The 18532-nt window shown below is 46.8% G+C and overlaps 1 protein-coding gene across 3 annotated transcripts in view; it reads left to right on the top strand.

The window, feature by feature from the left end:
* mllt1a (MLLT1 super elongation complex subunit a) overlaps positions 1-18532 on the top strand; it is a 123633-nt gene that overhangs the window by 64097 nt on the left and 41004 nt on the right. For 2 of the 3 annotated variants that reach the window (XR_013495544.1, XM_078198422.1), the window contains exons 4-6: positions 4955-5098; positions 6503-6628; positions 11061-11630. Coding sequence is in view for 2 of the 3 variants with exons in the window: in XM_078198422.1 (XP_078054548.1) it covers positions 4955-5098; positions 6503-6628; positions 11061-11630 (840 nt within the window). In the remaining variant the exon portion in view is untranslated. The remainder of the gene's footprint in view (positions 1-4954; positions 5099-6502; positions 6629-11060; positions 11631-18532) is intronic. The other variant, XM_078198423.1, reaches the window with a different exon arrangement.

Raw genomic sequence — 18532 nt, 5'->3', positions numbered from 1 at the left:
GCCATGCTCAATTCTCCCTCAGTGTAACCCGAGCAGGCGCCAGAGTGTGGCGACGCGGGGATTTTCACAGTAACTTCATTGCGGTGTTAACGTAAGCCTATTTGTGACTTATAAATAAACTTCAAAACCTCTCGAATGGCGCAGCAGACTCGAAGGGCCGAATGGCCCACTTTTGCTCCTATGTTCCTGATATCTCCAGTTGCTTCTCTCACTGTTTTCATGAGATCCCACTTGTGCCCGGCAGGTCAGGCAACAGCCATGGGCCGTGTGAGCCTGGGTTTAACCTTGAGCCCTGACCTCTCGGCAGAACGCGTTCTAATCTTTACTGCAATGTGGGGAGGAAAAGGGCAACACAGCACCACCTAGTGGCCAGAGCCAGTTTTCTGGGGAGAGCATGCGCAGAGACATCAGACCATTAATAAGATAAGGATTGGTGGTGAATTCTGTCATGTTGTCCATAATAACTGATGCTACGTCATTTTGTGAGCACCTATGCAATGCAGAGATAATGGGACTTAAAATGGACAGGCATCTCTGTGCCACCCTGTTGTTGCCACTGTGCCGCCCTGAATTCGAGTGACATTCAGATGCTTCAACACTCTCACCTCATGGCTTGCACGCACTGCCAGTGACTCAACCACATCCTCAAGCAGATTGGGCAACACTGCCACCAGAGCAAAATACTGCAGATGCTGCAAATTCGAAATAATGCTGAACATTTTGGAAATAGAATCATTGAAATGATGCAGCACCGAAGGGGGCCATTCGGTCCGTCTTGTCCATGCTGACCCAAAGGCACCCAGGTGCCCTTCCTAACCCCATCTGCCTGCACCCCACTGGCCCATAGCCCTGTAGCTTACAGCACTTAAGGTTCAGATCCAGCTACCTTTTAAACAAGTTTAAGGTCTCTGACTCCACCACCCGCCCAGGCAGCGAATTCCAGACACCCACCATCCTCTGCGTACAAATGTTTTTCCTCATGTTCCCCCTAATCCTTAGCTTGAATCTATGACCCCTGGTTTTTGAACTCTATGCCAAGGGAAACAGGTTCCTCCTGTCCACTCTATCTCTATGGGTGGCACAGTGGTTAGCACTGCTGCCTCACAGCGCCAGGGACCCGGGTTCCAATTCTGGCCTCGTGTCACTGTCTGTGTGGAGTTTGTACATTCTCCCCGTGTCCGCGTGGGTTTCCTCCGGGTGCTCCGGTTTCCTCCCGCAGTCCAAAGATGTTCTGGTTAGGTGGATTGGGCCATGGTAAATTCACCCTAGTGTCTGAGGGATTAGCAGGGTAAATGTGCAGGGTTATAGGTTTAGGGCTTGGGTGGGATTGTGGTCGGTACAGACTCGATGGGCGAATGGCCTCCTTCTGCACTATAGGGATTCTATGATTCTACCTCTCACCATTTTGTACACCTCAATCATGTCACCCCCTCAGCCTTCTATGTTCCAAGGGAAAACAACCTCTCTAACCTCTCCACATAGCTACAATTCTCCAGGCCCTGGCGAAATTCTCTGCAATCTCTCCACAGCAATTACATCCTTCCTGTAATGTGCTGACCAGAACTGCACACAATACTCCAGTGTGGTGTCTTATACAGTTCCATCATTATATCCCTACTTTTATATTCTACACCTCTGCCAGTAAAGGACAGCATTTCATATGCCTTCTTTACAACCTTATTTGCCTGTACTGCTATCTTTAGGGACCTGTGCGCTTCCATGCCAAGATGTCTCAGTTCAGCTACCCCTCTCAGTATATTCCCGTGTGTTCCTTTTTTCTGTTTGACCTCCCGAGATGTATTACCTCACACTTACCGGAGTTGAACTCCGTTTGCCACTTCCCTGCCCACCCCAACCATCAATATCATTTTGGAGCTGACAACTATCCTCTACACTCTCCACTACACGGCCAATTATTCTGTCATCTGCAAATTTCCCAGTTGGTCGTGCCCCCCACATTCTCAGCATGTCAGGCAGCATCCGTGGAGAAACTGTTCCACATTTCAGGCTGATGACCTTTCATTGACATCCTGATACAGGTTCGTTGGCCTGAAACTTAACTCCGTCTCCACCAATGCTGCTTGACCTGCTGAGTACCGGCAGCATTTTCTGTTCTCATTTCACGTTGCGTGATGCTAACTGGCACACCCTCCTCTCGTAGGTTAATCACAGAATCCCTACAGTGCAGAAGGAAGCCATTTGGGCCTTCAAGACTTCAACGACAGCAATCCCACCCAGGCCCTATTCCCTTTACCCCAGGTGTTTGCCCTGCTAATGCCCCCTGACACCAGTGGGCAATTTACTATGGCCAGTGAACCTAACCTGCACATCTTTGGGTCAGGCAGTGGGCAACCAGAGGCAGCAGGAGCGAACCGGAGAGGGTGGGTTTGTCTGCATGTCTGGACCCCAATGGAGGAGGCAACACTGGCCGTTTTTGGAATGCTGTTGCTGAGGGCATGGCTGGCACCTAATCAAATGACGGTGATGATTTCCCCAAACCCGGTTTCTCCCTTTCACATTCCACAATCTCTTCCGCTTTATAAGCTGCAGATGTTGGAAGCATGCACCTCTTGACTTTCCCCACCCTCCCCCTCTCTCCACAACTTTACTGTTGTGTGTTTCTCCCTTCAGATACGGGTGGCACAGTGGTTAGCACTGCTGCCTCACAGCGCCAGGGACCCGGGTTCGATTCCCAGCCTGGGTCACTGTGTGGAGTCTGCACGTTCTCCCCGTGTCTGCGTGGGTTTCCTCCGGGTGCTCCAGCTTCCTCCCACAGTCCGAAAGACGTGCTGGTTAGGTGCTTTGGCCATGCTAAATACTCCCTCAGTGTTACCCAAACAGACACCGGAGTGTGGCGACTAGGGGATTTTCACAGTATCTTCAGTGTTAATGTAAGCCTACTTGTGAGACTAATAAGTAAACTTTAAGATGTGCGACGTGCCTGGCAGTGGAGGAACGGCAAGAGAGATGATGATGATAAACACTATCATCACGCGATTGGACACCAACACCACACCACACCAGTGTCTGTGCAGAGAAACAGCATTTCATCCGAATTCTCCACAGATACTGTCCGGCCTGCTAATCATTCCGGGCATTTTCCGTGTTTCTTCCAGATTCCGCAGTGTTTTCCGGATGTTATAGCAGCGAGGATGACCGGGCGTCCCCTGTGAAGTGCTTGGTGCAGCATGCCAAGGGGCGACACGGTGGGACAGTGGTTAGCACTGCTGCCTCACAGCGCCAGGGACCCGGGTTCGATTCCCGGCTTGGGTCACTCTCTGTGCAGAGTCTGCTCATGCTCCCCGTGTCTGTGTGGGTTTCCTCCGGGTGCTCCAGTTTCTTCCCACAGTCAGAAAGACGCGCTGGCGAAGTGCATTGACCCGAACAGGTGTCGGAGTGTGGCGAGTAGGGAAATTTCACAGTAACTTCATTGCAGTGTTAATGTAAGCCTTACTTGTGACTAATAAATAAACTTTAACTTTAAAGCCGGCTGGGGAGTCTGAATGAGCACAGAGGAAGCAGGCATCAACTTAGCGTAGGCTTGGGGCTGAGCTTGAGGCCCATTCTAACCTGTGGTTGGCATCTCCAAGGCCCAATGAATCTTGGGCTTCCCGCGGATGCTCCAGCTGGGAAACAGCCGCACAGGCGCGGTTTAGATCTTTTATGTTGGTCAGGCCTATGCGTATAACCAACGGGACTCGGAGTTGAAGACAAAGTTCCCACGTGACAGCACAAAAAACGCAAACTCAAAAAGGGCGCAGAAACTCGGGGAGAAGCGAGAGAGATGAAGAGAGGTTTAAAAAAAAAAAACAGGCGCGAGGACAGGGAGAAGTTAATAACCAAGTTCCCAGTAAGGGAAGAAGACAGAGAAAATAGGAGGTGTGGCTCAAACACTTTTAGCATCGAGCTGTGCCATGACATATACAAGGTCGGGAGCCACTGGCGTAATGGATAGAAGATGCACGGTGGCACAGTGGTTAGCACTGCTGCTTCACAGCTCCAGGGACCTGGGTTCGATTCCCGGCTTGGGTCACTGTCTGTGTGGAGTTTGCACATTCTCCTCGTGTCTGCGTGGGTTTCCTCCGGGTGCTCCGGTTTCCTCCCACAGTCCAAAGATGTGCGGGTTAGGTTGATTGGCCATGCTAAAGTTTCCCCTTAGTGTCCTGAGATGCATAGGTTAGAGGGATTAGTGGGTAAAATATGTAGGGATAGGGCCTGGGTGGGATTGTGGTCGGTGCAGACTCGATGGGCCGAATGGCCTCTTTCTGTACTGTAAGGTTTCTGTGATTTCTACAGCGGCAGGGACCCGGGTTCGACTCCTGGCTTGGGTCACTGTCTGTGTGGAGTCTGCACGTTCTGCCCGTGTCTGCATGGGTTTCCTCCGGGTGCTCTGGTTTCCTCCCACAGCCCAAAGATGTACGGGTTAGGTTGATTGGCCATGCTAAATTGCCCATTAGTGTCAGGGGGATTAGGTGGGGTCATGGGGATAGGGTCTGTGTGGGATAGAGGTCGATGTAGAATTGATGGGCCGAATGGCCTCCTCCTGCACTGTAGGGATTCTATGTATCACGTATTGTTCTAACCATACATTGCTAATAGATACTGGCTGTTTTCCAATGTCGGTACGGATATGACGGGCAGTTTAGTGTGTGATCTATTCAAGCCTAACTTGTTCCTTTTTTGATTTAATTACATGTGCAATTTGTTAAAAGGGCAGGAATGTTTGTAAAGCAAAAAAGTCTGAATTCAGAATGAATAATTTTAACTCTGAACTGAAATGTTATCAGCCATTCTAAATTTACTATCTCGTTAATCTAAGTGCTGACCGCCGGGTCAGGCAGATGGTATTTTAACCAGCTGTGCCTGATTTAAATACACTCAATAAAACCACATTTTGTGATAAAGCAGTTTCGAGTGTGTTTGTGACGTTGTGTTTTTTTCCCCCCCCCATCAGGAAGAACCCAAGAAGGTCTGCTTCACGTATGATTTGTTCCTGAACCTGGAGGGGAACCCACCTGTGAATCACCTGCGCTGTGAGAAACTCACCTTTAACAACCCAACCAAGGAATTTCGGCGCAAGCTTTTGAAGGCAGGAGGGGTAGGTTCCAGTTCGCCGGTAATGCAGCCTCTACCTCCGTATTCCTGGTAACATCCCACTGAAGTCTTCGATTTAGGAGGTGCCCTAATCGAAGGCCGGGATGGAGTTGCACCTTTGCTTTAGTACTCTGAATCTCCAGGTAGACGACCACAAAATTCTCTTTGCCTTTGTGGAAGTTAAGATGTTCGGGTTGAGGTTTCATAGGTTGGAAGTTAAATTGTGCAGAAGTTAGTGTTCAAATTAAAGTTTCATGTCTTCTCTGTACAGTAGTGCAAAATGTTTACCAGTTTACAGACCTTCAGGAGGAGCCAGTGTTTGCTATTTCAGCATGAACAGGCTAATCTTCATCTGCGTAGGCCCCATAACATTCTGCTTTTCGGCCTTCACCAGAGGGTGAGCAAGACCAGATTTTTCCATAACAAATACCAAAGGCGAGATATGGGGATATGCCATGCAAATGAAGGATTAGCAGGAGTCAGTTTTTCATCGAATGAGAAAGGGCGAAAAGCCAGGATTTAATTGGCGAATATGTATGCAAATGAAGGATTGGAAAAACTGCTCGTTTCTTGCTGTAAATGACTATAATTTCCAAGTTGTTTGTAATTTCAGAAACACTTGCAGGACCACTGCAAGCTGGTTTCTCCTTGTGCATAAGTCATTAAAGGCCTCACGTCAGATTATGCATGCTGCTTGTACTCAAGTCGACTAAGAGTGCCTGAGGCTGCTGGTACCCAGGCTCTCTGACACCTTTTACATGGAGGCTTCCTGCTTTCTAGAAACAAGCTTAGGCCTTGCAGACAGTAGAGGCCTGGCAGCCATGTGCAAAACAGTCCTTTGCATAGCCAGCGGGAGAAGCAGTTCACCATTAAACCCATTAATTTAAGACACAGGGAATAAATGTGAAGCATTAGAATAATGTGGATGGTGTAATGAGTGATGGAGCGTCTGACACTGCCTCCTCAGTGCGCCTGAGGTGTCACTTTTGGGAGTTTTGACTTTTGAGAAGGGCCAAGAGGAAAGGTAAATGGGGGAAGAGTTGGGACGGCATCAGTAGCTGGACATTTGCTGGAAGATGCGCCTCACAATGCAATTTTTTTTGTAGTCACATTGCGGGTGTTTTTACATTGCAAAGAGTAATTCTCAGAGACCCTGTTCAATGAAACCACCTCGAAATGTCGATACACGCAGCCTTGGAAGACCCACAAGCGTCTACAGATTGCTGCTCAACATTAACCTAAAGTTAAAAATCATTATTTGCGAGGCAGAATATTAAAGTTTGAAGCAGTGCTGGCTTAGTGCATAATAATGATTTGTGTATGATATCTCGGTTCTTCACTCTCTGTCTAATATGCTCGTTCTAAACGACAACATAGTCAGACAGCCTCTAATTCATTTTTCTTTCAGGTTATGGTAATGCCTGAAGGAACTGACACAACCTCGCGACCAAGTCCAGACTATCCCATGCTGCCCACAATTCCTCTGTCTGCATTCTCTGATCCAAAGAAAAGCAAACCATCCCATGGGTCAAAGGTCAGTAGTACAGGTCATCATTGTTTACATTCCGCACATTTGCTCAATGTGCAAATATTTTTTCAATGTAAAATTCCTTCAAGGAGAAATATTGGGGGTAATTTTCACCTTTGCTGCTGCTCCACCTCATATCGATCCTGGCTGATGTGTTTTTTCCATGGAACCTGTGGGTTTGATACGAGTGGGAAGATCTTCTCTGCCATTTGATTGTTCAAATTGTGAAGATAAAAATTAGCCCCAGTATATTTCCTCTGCCCAAGTAGGCCTGGTTGTAAAGCATTGGACTCTGAACCTGGGAAGCTTAAACAACACTTTGAATATTCCAGTAGAACCTCACTACTGAAGATGGTAGGCCCAACCATCTTCAGCTGCTTCATCAATGACTTTCCTTCCATCATAAGGTCAGAAGTGGGGAAGTTTGCAGGTGACTGCACAGTGTTCAGCATCATTCACAACTCCTTAGATACTGAAGCAGTCCATGTCCAAATGCAACAAGTCCTGGACAATATCTAGCCTTGAGCTGACAAGTGGCAAATAACATTTGTGCCATACAGATGTCAGGCAATAACCATCTCCAACAAGAGAGGATCAAACCATCATCCCTTGACATTCAATGGCTGAATCCTCCACTATCAACATCCTGGGGGTTACTATTGACAAGCTGAACTGGTCTAGCCATATAAATACTGTGGCTATCAGAACAGGTCAAATGGTAGGAATCCTGAAGCGAATAACTCCTGACACCCCAAAGCCTGTCCACCATCTACAAGGCACAAGTCAGGAGCCTGGATGAGTGCAGCTCCAGCAACACTCAAGAAGCTCGACACCAACCAGAACAAAGCAGTCTATTTGATTCCTACCCTTTCCTCAAACATAAATCCCTCCACCTTCGACGGACAGTGTGTACCATCTACAAGATGCATTGCAGGAACTCACCAGGGTTCTTTAGGTCCCACCTCCCAACCCACGACCACTGCCATCTGGAAGGACAAGAGCAGCAGATACCTGGGAATGCCACCACCGGAACCCCTTCCAAGTCACTCACCATTCTGACTTAGAAATATATTGCCATTCCTTTACTTATGCTGGGTCACAATCCTGGAATGCCCTCCCTAACAGCACAGTGGATGTACCTACACCTTAGGGATTGCGGCATTTCAAGAAGGCAGCTCACCCACCACCTTCTCAAGGGCAACAAGAAATGGGCAATAAAACTGGCCTAGCCAGTGACGCCACATCCCACGAATGGGTATTTTTTTAAAGGTGTGCGTTCTATTCAGCACTTCTAATGCCCTGTGCAATTCTTATTAGCTTGTGAACAGTCTTTCTAATAATAGATTTCCACAGAAACATTTTGGGTGGCACAGTGGTTAGCGCTGCTGCCTCACAGTGCCAGGGACCCAGGTTCAATTTCAGCCTCGGGTGACTGTGTGGAGTTTGCATGTTCTCCCCATGTCTGCGTGGGTTTCCTCTGGGTGCTGCAGTTTCCTCCCACAGTCAAAAGATGTGCGGGTTAGGTTGAGTGGCCGCGCCATATTGCTCCTTAGTATCCCAAGATGTGTAGGTTAGATGGATTAGTGGGGTAAATGTGTGGGGTTACGGGGTTAGGGTCTGGGTAAGATGCCATTTCAGAGTTGGTGCAGACTCAATGGTCCACCTTCTGCACTGTAGGGATTCCATAATTACAGGTGACCTAATGTCATAATGAGCTGTTGCTGTAGTTAATTTGTTTTGGTCGAATTGGTTGAGGGACACCTGTTGACTGGCACATTCCCGATCTCCTTAGAATAGCACCATGGGACTTTTTACATTCAATTTAATGTCTTATCTGATGACGCAGCACTCCCTCAGGATTGCACTGAAGTATTCAGCCTAGATTAGTATCTAAAAGTTTTTAAAGTTTATTTATTAGTATTACACGTAGGCCTACATTAACAGTGCAATGAAGTTACTGTGAAAATCTCCTAGTCGCCACGCTCCGGCGCCTGTTTGGGTACACTGAGGGAGAATTTAGCATGGCCAATGCGTCTAACCAGCACGTCTTTCGGACTGTGGGAGGAAACCGGAGCACCCGGAGGAAACCCATGCAGACATGGGGAGGATGTGCAGACTCCGCACAAACAGTGTGCCCCCCCCCCCAAGCCGGGAATTGAACCCGGTTCCCGGGTGCTGTGAGGCAGTGGTGCTAACCACTGTGCCACCATGTTGAGCTCCTGTTCGTGCTGCACTCCTGGAGTGAGATTTAAGACGACTATCTTTTGATTCCAAGGTGAAAGTGCTGTTACTGGGATGCCGACACAATGGATCTCCATAGTAGTGTGTTGAAGGGACCGAGCAAACTAAGTCTCCAAGACCGTATTGGGTTTCAACAAGACAGTTTATTCAAGCTCAGAGCTAGAATTCAAGATTGCTTCCGAGCTATTCTGCCCCCCTCATACATTCTTGCAGCATTCTTGTACCTTATCACATTACATCGTTTACATGCGAGATTCCGAATAAGCCATTGTTGTGTTACTCTAAGTTCTGCTTTCTTCACATTATGCTATCTCAATTATCCTGCGCGCTTTTATCTTTAACCGTTCTCTTGTTCACATCATGTCGACCTTGTTGCAAAAACAATTCACTACAAATACCTTTGAACACACAAATGTTAACTGTGGCTACCAATCACCACAGTTACCCTGATGCTTGATTAGTTTCCCGGAGGCTCAGTGGGTCCTATGCATTATCTTCAGACATTGTGGGGTCATAGTAAATAGTATTGATTCCTTTATCATTGCTTCAATCTCTGAAGATTAGCACCAGGGATGTGGCTGTTTAATATTTTCTGGGAGATAGTAATTTGCAGTTTGTCTCCAAGTGCCTTCGCCAAGCTGCGTTTTTAACCCTTACTGTCCCTTCCAATCTTAGAAACGTAGAAACTAGAAGCAAGAGTAGGCCATTCGGCCCTTTAAGCCTGCTCTGCTATTCACCTTGATCATGGCTGATTATAGAATTCAATATCCTGATTCCCCCTTCCCTCATATCCCTTGATCCTTTTAGCCCCTCGAACTATATTTAATTTCTTGTTGAAATTAGACAACGTTTTGGCCTCAACTACATTCTGTGGGAGTGAATTCCACACATTCACCACTCTCAGGGTGAAGAAATTTTTCCTCACCTCAGTTCTAAAAGGTTTATCCTCAAACTGTGACTCCTAGTTCTGGACTCCCCCCAGCATTGGGAGCATTCTTTCTGAATCTACCCTGTCTAACTCTTAGAATTTTATAAGTTTCTATGAGATCCCCTCTCACTCTTCTCAACTGCATTGAATATAATCCTAACCGATTAGTCTCTCCTCATGTGACAGACCTGCCATCCCAGGAATCAGCCTTCACTGCACTCCCTCTATAGCAAGGATATCCTTCCTCAGATAAGGATGCCAAAACTGCACACAATACACCAGGTGTGGCCTCACCAGCATCCTATACAATTGCAGTAAAATATCCCTATCTCTTCTTGCTATGAAGGCCAATATACCATTTGCCGCCTTTACTGTCTGCTGTACCTGCACGCTTACTTTCAGCGACTGCAACAAGATGATGCATGAGGACACCATCTTGTTGCAGCCTAAGCTCCCTTCTAACCCTACTACTTAGTGGATCTCCCTTTGCATTGCTGATGGTGCGACATTGGATGAATGTAATTGAGTATCCAATATGGTATCGGGGTTTATGGAAGTTTAGGAGATTTTTAGCTATTTGCGTTGGAGTCTGTAAGCTGAGCTTTTATTTTGTTTCAGCCAGTTAAAAAGTACAGCGTTATCACATTTCAAAGCAGAATCACAAATTGTCAAAAGACATTTAATATCTGGATGTTGATCTCCGGTGACACTCGCATAAGGAGTTCATTAGTGCTAAAAGTGATCTTCGTCTACCCTACAGACATGATTGCAAACACAAAATTTTCATTCATGGAATCATAGAATCCCTACAGTGCAGAAGGAGGCCATTCAGCCCATCAAACTTACATCGACAGCAGGTTATATCCCCATACCCCAACGTGTTTACCCTGCTGATCCACCTGACACTGAGGGGCAATTTGTCATGACTAATCAACCTAACCCATACTGTGGGAGGAAACCGGAGCACCCGGAGGAAACCCACGCAGACACGGGGAGAACGTGCAGACATCGCACAGTCACCCGAGGCCGGAATCGAACGCAGGTCCCTGGCGCTGTGAGGCAGCAGCGCTAACAACTGTGTCATCGCGCCATCCATTTCAATAAATCTTTTCAAGATTTGTCTATAAGCGTTGTTCCATTTTCTTTGCAGTGTAGTTCTGTTTATTGTTTAGTGTGAAATGAGTAAGTTGTCATTATTGCAAAGAACTTTCTAAAGTTCGGAGTTGTGACTGGTTGCTGTAGTAATTGCTTTTTGTCCTTTCAAACCAGGATACGAGTCGGGAAGGCAGCAAATCCTCCAAACCTCACAAAGTCACAAAGGAGCACAGGGAGCGACCTGCGAAAGACTCTGAGAACAAGCCAGCTGCAAAAGAACCTGAGAAGGAGCACAGTAAGTCATCGAAGGAATCATCGCGGAAATCGGCCGAAAGCAAGACGTCAAAGGAAGAAAAGGCTACTCCAAAGGCAACTTCCAAAGAACCAAAACCTGCCTTCAAGGAGTCTAAACTAGATAGCATGTCACCCAAGGGAGGAGGGAACCTGCATCAAGAATCAAAGCCCAGTATTAAGAGGCCCTCCAATGCTGATTCACTGAAGGCCAATGCCAAAAAACAAAAGAAAGGCACTTCTGAGACATCCAGAAGTTTCCCAAGTGTCTCACCAAGGATTTCTTCCTCTTCTTCTTCGTACTCTGAAAAAAAGCAGTTGAAGGAAAAGGAAAAGGAAAAAGTGAACGTTAAAATAGAGAAAGTTAAATCAGAGAGTAACGTGAAAGAGGTGAAGAAGGCTGTCGATTCAGATGACTGTAATTCAGAAGATGAAGTGGTGTCGAAATCTGAGGTAAAGAACTGTTTGCTAAATCTAAACCCCTTTGGCATTTGATACTTTACTCTGTGGAATTATAGGAAATTGAAGTGTGAGAGCAATTCCCATGGGAGTTGCTGAGCTTAGCCATGCCACCCGAAGCAGAAATTACGGGCGGAGTTTTTGAAGTCCTAGCAACAAGGCCAAAGGTAAGAGGAGATCCTGCCGACATTTTGGTGCCGGCAGCCAATTAAGAGCCTGCCGCTGGGGTCATTGTCCAATTGAGGGTGGCCGTGTGCCCTCAAGAGCTGCCAGCCCGGTCAGAGGATCAATAACCACAGCAACACCACTACCAGCGGACGGCCATTGCTGAGGCTGCCTGACTGATAGAAATCCTTTGAAGAGCAGTAAGTTTGGCCAGGGGAAGATGGGCAGGCCAGACCCCAGCGATTTGGGGTGGGGGTGGTGTACTGTCAGTGCTGTTGCCTCGGGAAGCAGCCATTACCGCCAGGGCACCTTTCCATAGACCATGGATCATCCATCAGTGCAGCAACCCCCTCCTCCCCACCTCGAACTCACTGAGAAGCTGCCTGGGTGAAATTTGGGGGGCGGGGGGGGAGGGGGGGGGGGGGGGGGGGAAATGACCCTGAATTGGCCACATAGACAGTCACCCAAGACCGGAATTGAACCCGGGTCACTGGTGCTATGAGTCAGCAGCACGGACCACTGTGCCACCCTATTTCCAGGGGGGAAATAATCCATGCGATCGAGTTCTTCAACATGAGTTGGACCAAATGAATTCTATCATTCAGACTAACATATATATATAAGATATAGGAGCAGAATTAGGCCATTCGACCCATCGAATCCATTCCGCCATTCGATCATGGCTGATATGCTCCTCATCCCCATTTTACTGCCTTCCCCCCATAACCTTTCAACCCATTCCCAATTAAAAATCTGTCTCACTCCTCCTTAAATGTACTCACTGTCCCAGCATCCACCGCACTTTGGGGTAGCGAATTCCACAGATTCACAACCCTTTGGAAGAAGTAGTTTCTCCTCAGCCCTGTTTTAAATTTGCTCCCCCCTTGTCCTAAGATTCTCCTAATGATTTTGCTTGAGTTGTCATTGTGATTTTTTTGTTCAGGCTGGTTATAATGTAACAGTGTTGCGGATGCCTGTTCAAGACAGGAACCTTTTAAATTATTTACATGGGATGTGAGCATTAATGGTAAAATCCAGAGTTTATTGCCCATCCTTAATTGCCCTTGGAATGTTGGTGGTGAGCTGGTGAGATCAGTAGATTTTCAGAGACATTGAGGGAAATGGGGATCGTGCAGGAAGGTGGGTTGAGGTAAAAGATCAGCCATTGGATCTTTCTTAATGGGGGAAGCAGACTTGAAGGGCCAAATACTTTATTCTTACTCCTGTTTCTCACATTCGTAGAATCCCTACAGTGCAGAAGGAGGCCATTCGGCCCATTGAGTTTGCACCTACCACAATCCCACCCAGGCCCTATCCCCGTAACCCCTCATATTTACCCTGCTAATCCTCCTGACACTAAGGGGCAATTTAGCACATCTTTGGAGTGTGGGAGGAAACCGGAGCACCCGGAGGAAACCCACGCAGACACAGAGAGAACGTGCAGACTCTGCACAGACAGTGATCTGAGGTCGGAATTGAACCCTGGTCCCTGGCGCTGTGAGGCAGCAGTGTTAACCATTGTGCCACCGTGCCGCCCTGTTCTTATGTAGCATTCGGCTGTCCTGGCTGGCAATATAATGAAATTGGGATATGTTTGTATTTTGTTTTGTGGACTAGTCAACTAGTTAAGATAAATCTGATTATTAAAATTGTCTTCCTGGAGCGCTCTCTCCTGGGACTGCAGAAAAAATCTTTATTGAACATTTTGCTTGCTGCTGGATTCTTTAAGTTCTATCACAGTACATAGCTGCTTTAAAAACTAGCCTCGCTGGCGCCACTTTCCAAATCTGTTGTCGACATTTTGTTGCCTTAATTGTCCACCTTGTTAAAGATCATACGATTGAGGTGGAGAGGAGAAAGTCGAAATGGACCAGCCAAACCGTTCAATTTGAGTGCGGACATTTTAGTTGTGTTTCCAAATATTTGACAGTACTCTGCTTTTATCAGATAATTATTTAAATTTACGCATTTTCGGGAACTGCGTGTAAAGTTCTGGTCCGCTAAGTTCTTTACATCAGTGAGCCAATCTAGACACTTGGACCCTGAGGCCCTGGAATCATCCAAAGACTGTTGTCCCAGATTAGTCCAGCAGTTAGCAAGGACAAGTACACCAGAAAATTTAGGTGCAACCCTGTTTAGCATAGAAATTTCAAACTATTGCTAGTTAAACTTCTGAAAAATATATTTTAGGAAGTCTTCTGGCCTTTTAAGATAACATCCCTGCCACTGAGCCAGAAGCTCCGGGTTCAAGGCCCACTCCAGGAGTTACATCGATAGAATTACATACAATCCCTACAGTACAGGAGGCGGCCATTCGGCCCATCGAGTCTGTACCGAACACAATCCCACCCAGGCCCTATTCCCGTAACCCCACAGATTTACCCTGCTAATCGTCCTGACACTAGGGTCAATTTAGCATGGCCAATCAACCTACCCCGCATGTCTTTGGGACTGTGGGAGGAAACTGGAGCACCCGGAGGAAACAGACACAGGGAGAACATGCAAACCCCACACAGCCACCTAAGCCAGGAATTGAACCCAAGTCCCGGGAGTTGTTGATCATGGGAGGAGTATTCATGATGCCCTTTTTTTTACTGGTTTATGGGAATGTGGGCGCCGCTGGCTGGGCCAGCATTTATTGCCCATCCCAGAGGGCCACATTGCTGTGGGTTTGGAGTCATACCCAGACAAGGTAAGGACAGCAGATTTCCTTCCCTAAAGGACATTAATGAACCAGATGGGTTTTTACAACAATGGTTTCACGGTCATCACCAGATTTTTACTGAATTCAAATGTCACCATCCGCCGTGGTGGGATTTGAACCCGGGTCCCCAGAGCATTATTACCCTGAGTCTCTGGATTATTAGTCCAGCGACAATACCACTACGCCATTGCCTCCCCCTGAGAATCAGCCTGCTAATCTTTACAACACTTCGCCACTATTCCCTAAAGGGAAAAAAGTCCGTCAAGATAACAAACCAAACAATTTTATCTTGTTCTTGCTTCTGTTTAGTTATTCTTTTATTGCTTAGAAATTTGTTTGACACTCTGGTGGAATTTGATGCAAAAATAATTTGAAAACCTTGATCTATTTAAAACACAAGAACAATCAGCAGCGCAAAATAGTGTGGAGGTTGCCATTTCTTTAATCAGGATGGTACCTGTTCAAGTTCAGGGTCTCTTTGAGTTTATCATAGAATCCCTACAGTGCAGAATGAGGCCATTCAGCCCAACGAGTCTGCACCATCCACAATCCCACTCAGGCCCTATCCCCGTAACCCCATGCATTTACCCTGCTAATCCCCCTGACACTAAGGGGCAGTTTAGCACGGCCAATCTATCTAACCCGCACATCTTTGGATTGTGGGAGGAAACCGGAGCACCCGGTGGAAATCCATGGAGACGCGGGGAGAATGTGCAGACTCCACACAGACAGTGACCCGAGGCCGGATTTGAACGCGGGTCCCTGGCGCTGTGAGGCAGCAGTGCTAGCCACTGTGCCACCGTGTCACCCCATAGAAGATGTGGAAAATATAATTGAAATATAAATATAGTTGAAATATAATTTATGGATAATATAATTGAAAAAAAGACAACATTAAGTATTGAAATGTCCTTGATGGGAGAAATGAGGAGAAAACATCTGGTCGCTTCTAAATGAAGGGACTTCATGTGGTGGAAATCTGAAGCCCGTGTTATCTGTTCTTGGTCACTCACTGCACTGGTATGTGCTGGGCAGCCTAGAGTGGAAAAGGAGCAGCAGTTCCATCCTATTTCAGTCCAAGCCAACTGAAAGAAGCCAGCAGCTAGATGGGTGGGATTTACAGAAACCTCTGCAGACTGTTTGGATGAATTAGTTTTACTTTTCGCTGCCACCAGCACTCTTGGCCTCTGCCTTGCTGCTGTTTGCTGTGAGCTGCCCTTCCCCTTCAGCAATCCTCACACAGCGAACATTCCCATTGGGAATTTTTCTCTTTACTCTAACTCTTTGCTCAAGAACGATAGAGGACTGACGGGCAGGTCGAGCAGCGCTGCGGGCACTCATCACGTCTGTATCCCCCCCCACACACAGCCGGACACCTAAGCTGTTCACTGTCAATTGTCCGGCAGCAGTGATTGCAGAGTCCGCACTCCTCCAAAGGAATCTGTCAATGAGTCAAGAGTCCATGCTGCAACCTGACCTCTGGCTGACCTCCACAACAGGCACCGCACTTGTCAGGGGCTGTTAAATTTGCTGCCTATTATTCTAAACGATCATTCCAAGCCGCCACTGCGGACACCGCTAACAGTAACCAGTCAACATTTCTGCAGCCGTCGTACATACCAGAGAGGCTGGGGTGGGGACAGCATCCATTCCTGTTACCCTGAGGCACAGCATCAATAATGCACAGTTTTGCGATGGCAGTAGTTCTGGGAAGTGGTTCTGCGCGGCCACTGATCTGCAGGGAAGCAGGCCGTACGATAATAACGAGAACAGCCCCTTTTTCCTCCTGTTTATCTGTGACTGATTATCAAGTCTGTCACAGGCACAAGAGACACTCCTCACCAAGCTGGGGGTATCATTGGCTGAGGGGTGCGGTGTCTAATAGGCAGTCAGCTCACCATCAGCATTTTCCGCCTGTGATTAAAGTTGTCGTCACTTTGTTTTAAGATGCAACAGTTTAAAAATAACTCATCCCCAAATTCATTCAGTAAAGACACAGAAAAACCCCGAAAGTGGCAGACTCTGGTTTATTTATTTTTACATCTAATCCATTGGAGCTTGTATTGATCACTCAGCGAATGATCTTTCCAGCTTGTATTTTTCAATTTATTTATTTCTAAAATATAAAAATGATTTTAAACTTATTGCCAAATTCCAGATAGATTCCAGACTCTCTCCATGTTGAAGTCATGTTGGTCAGTCGCTCAAATGTAGGCTTTTTGAAGAGGTAACAGAGAGGGTAATGTTGTTGATGTGGTGTACATGGACTTACAAAAGACCTTCGATGTAGTGCCACACAACAGACTCAGCACCTTCTGGCTGAAGAAATTCCTCCTCATCTTGCTTCTCAAGGGTCGTCCCTTTACTCTGAGGCGGTGCCCTCGGATCCTAGTCTCTCCTACTAATGGGAACATCTTCCCCATGTCCACTCTATCCGGGCCTTCCAGCATTCTGTAAGTTTCAGTGAGATCCCCCTCTCTCTTTTAAACCCCATCGAGTACAGAGGTAGTGCTAACATTGGTTTTCCTGGCTCAACATAAAGCTGAATGATCGTCCGAGGCTTTGTAACAGTACACCTTGCAAATCCTGTGAGCAGGATAAGTGATTGCAATATGGGTTGCATCATCAAATAGCCACGTCGGACCACATTACCATAATTGGCAAATTGTAGATCTTAAAAAGTTGATCAAATTTGACCACACAAGTGGTTCTTTACTGAATCAATTAAATGAATCAGGCTGTTTACTTCTAAGTAAGAACCTTTTAATGTTCCTTTTACAGCTCCCCGAGCTACAGTTCCTTTATAATATAAAATGCTGGAAAGACTGAGCAGGTCAGGCAGCATCCATGAGGAGAAACAGAGCTAAAGTTTCACCAGAAAGTTCTAATTAAAGGTCATCCCACCCTGAAACACTGGGCCAAGTCGGGGTGATTCGGGAGTCCTTTAAAAATGGCGGTCGGGTCGGAATTCAGAGATTCCCAAACACATTCCCGGGGTTTCCGATTTTCAGGAGTAACTCTTAAGTATGTCGGCTGGTTTGGGTGACATGCTGTATTCCTGGCCTGGCCAGCTCCCTTGCAGAGATAGATGCATCCTGATCCTCCACAATTTTCATGGATTCAGGCCAACTTTGCAAAGAGTCGTATAGTTGTATAGGGCTTTGGTGAGGCCACGTCAGGAGTATTGTGTGCAGTTTTGGTGTCCTTATCTGAAGAAGGGTGTCCTTTCTATAGAGGGAGTACAGCAAAGGTTTACCAGGCTGATTCTTGCGATGGCAGATCTGTCATATGAGGAGAGCTAAGTCGGTTAGGGTTATATTCGCTGGAGTATAGAAGAGTGAGAGGGGATCTCCTTGTGTCCTTGTGCAGGAATCTCAAGGAGTTGGTTTGCAGGTGCAGCAGGTAATTAAGAAGGCAAATGGAATTTTGTCCTTCATTGCTGGAGGGATGGAGTTTAAAAACAGCGAGGTTATGTTGCAGCTGTATAAAGTGCTGGTGAGGCCACACCTGGAATACTGTGTACAGTTTTGGTCTCCTTACTTGAGAAAAGATATACTGGCACTGGAGGGGATGCAGAGGAGATTCACTAGGTTGATTCCGAAGTTGAGAGGGTTGGCTTATGAGGAGAGACTGAGTAGACTGGGGCTATACTCATTGGAATTCCGAAGAATGAGGGGAGATCTTACAGAAACATATAAGATTATGAAGGGAATAGATAAGATAGAAGCAGGGAAGTTGTTTCCACTGGCGGGTGAAACTAAAACTAGGGGCATAGCCTCAAAATAAGGGGAAGCAGATTTAGGACTGAGTTGAGGAGGAACTTCTTCACACAAAGGGTTGTGAATCTGTGGAATTCCCTGCCCAGTGAAGCAGTTGAGGCTACCTCATTGAATGTTTTTAAGGCAAGGATAGATAAATTTTTGAACAGTAAAGGAATTAAGGGTTATGGTGCGTGGGTGGGTAAGTGGAGCTGAGTCCACAAAAAGGTCAGCCATGATCATCTTGAATGGCGGAGCAGGCTTGAGGG

Source organism: Mustelus asterias, chromosome 26, assembly GCF_964213995.1.
Source record: "Mustelus asterias chromosome 26, sMusAst1.hap1.1, whole genome shotgun sequence".
NCBI lineage: Eukaryota > Metazoa > Chordata > Chondrichthyes > Carcharhiniformes > Triakidae > Mustelus > Mustelus asterias.
The sequence above is the reverse complement of the archived record's forward strand: the minus strand, read 5'-3'. Positions and strand labels throughout refer to the sequence as shown.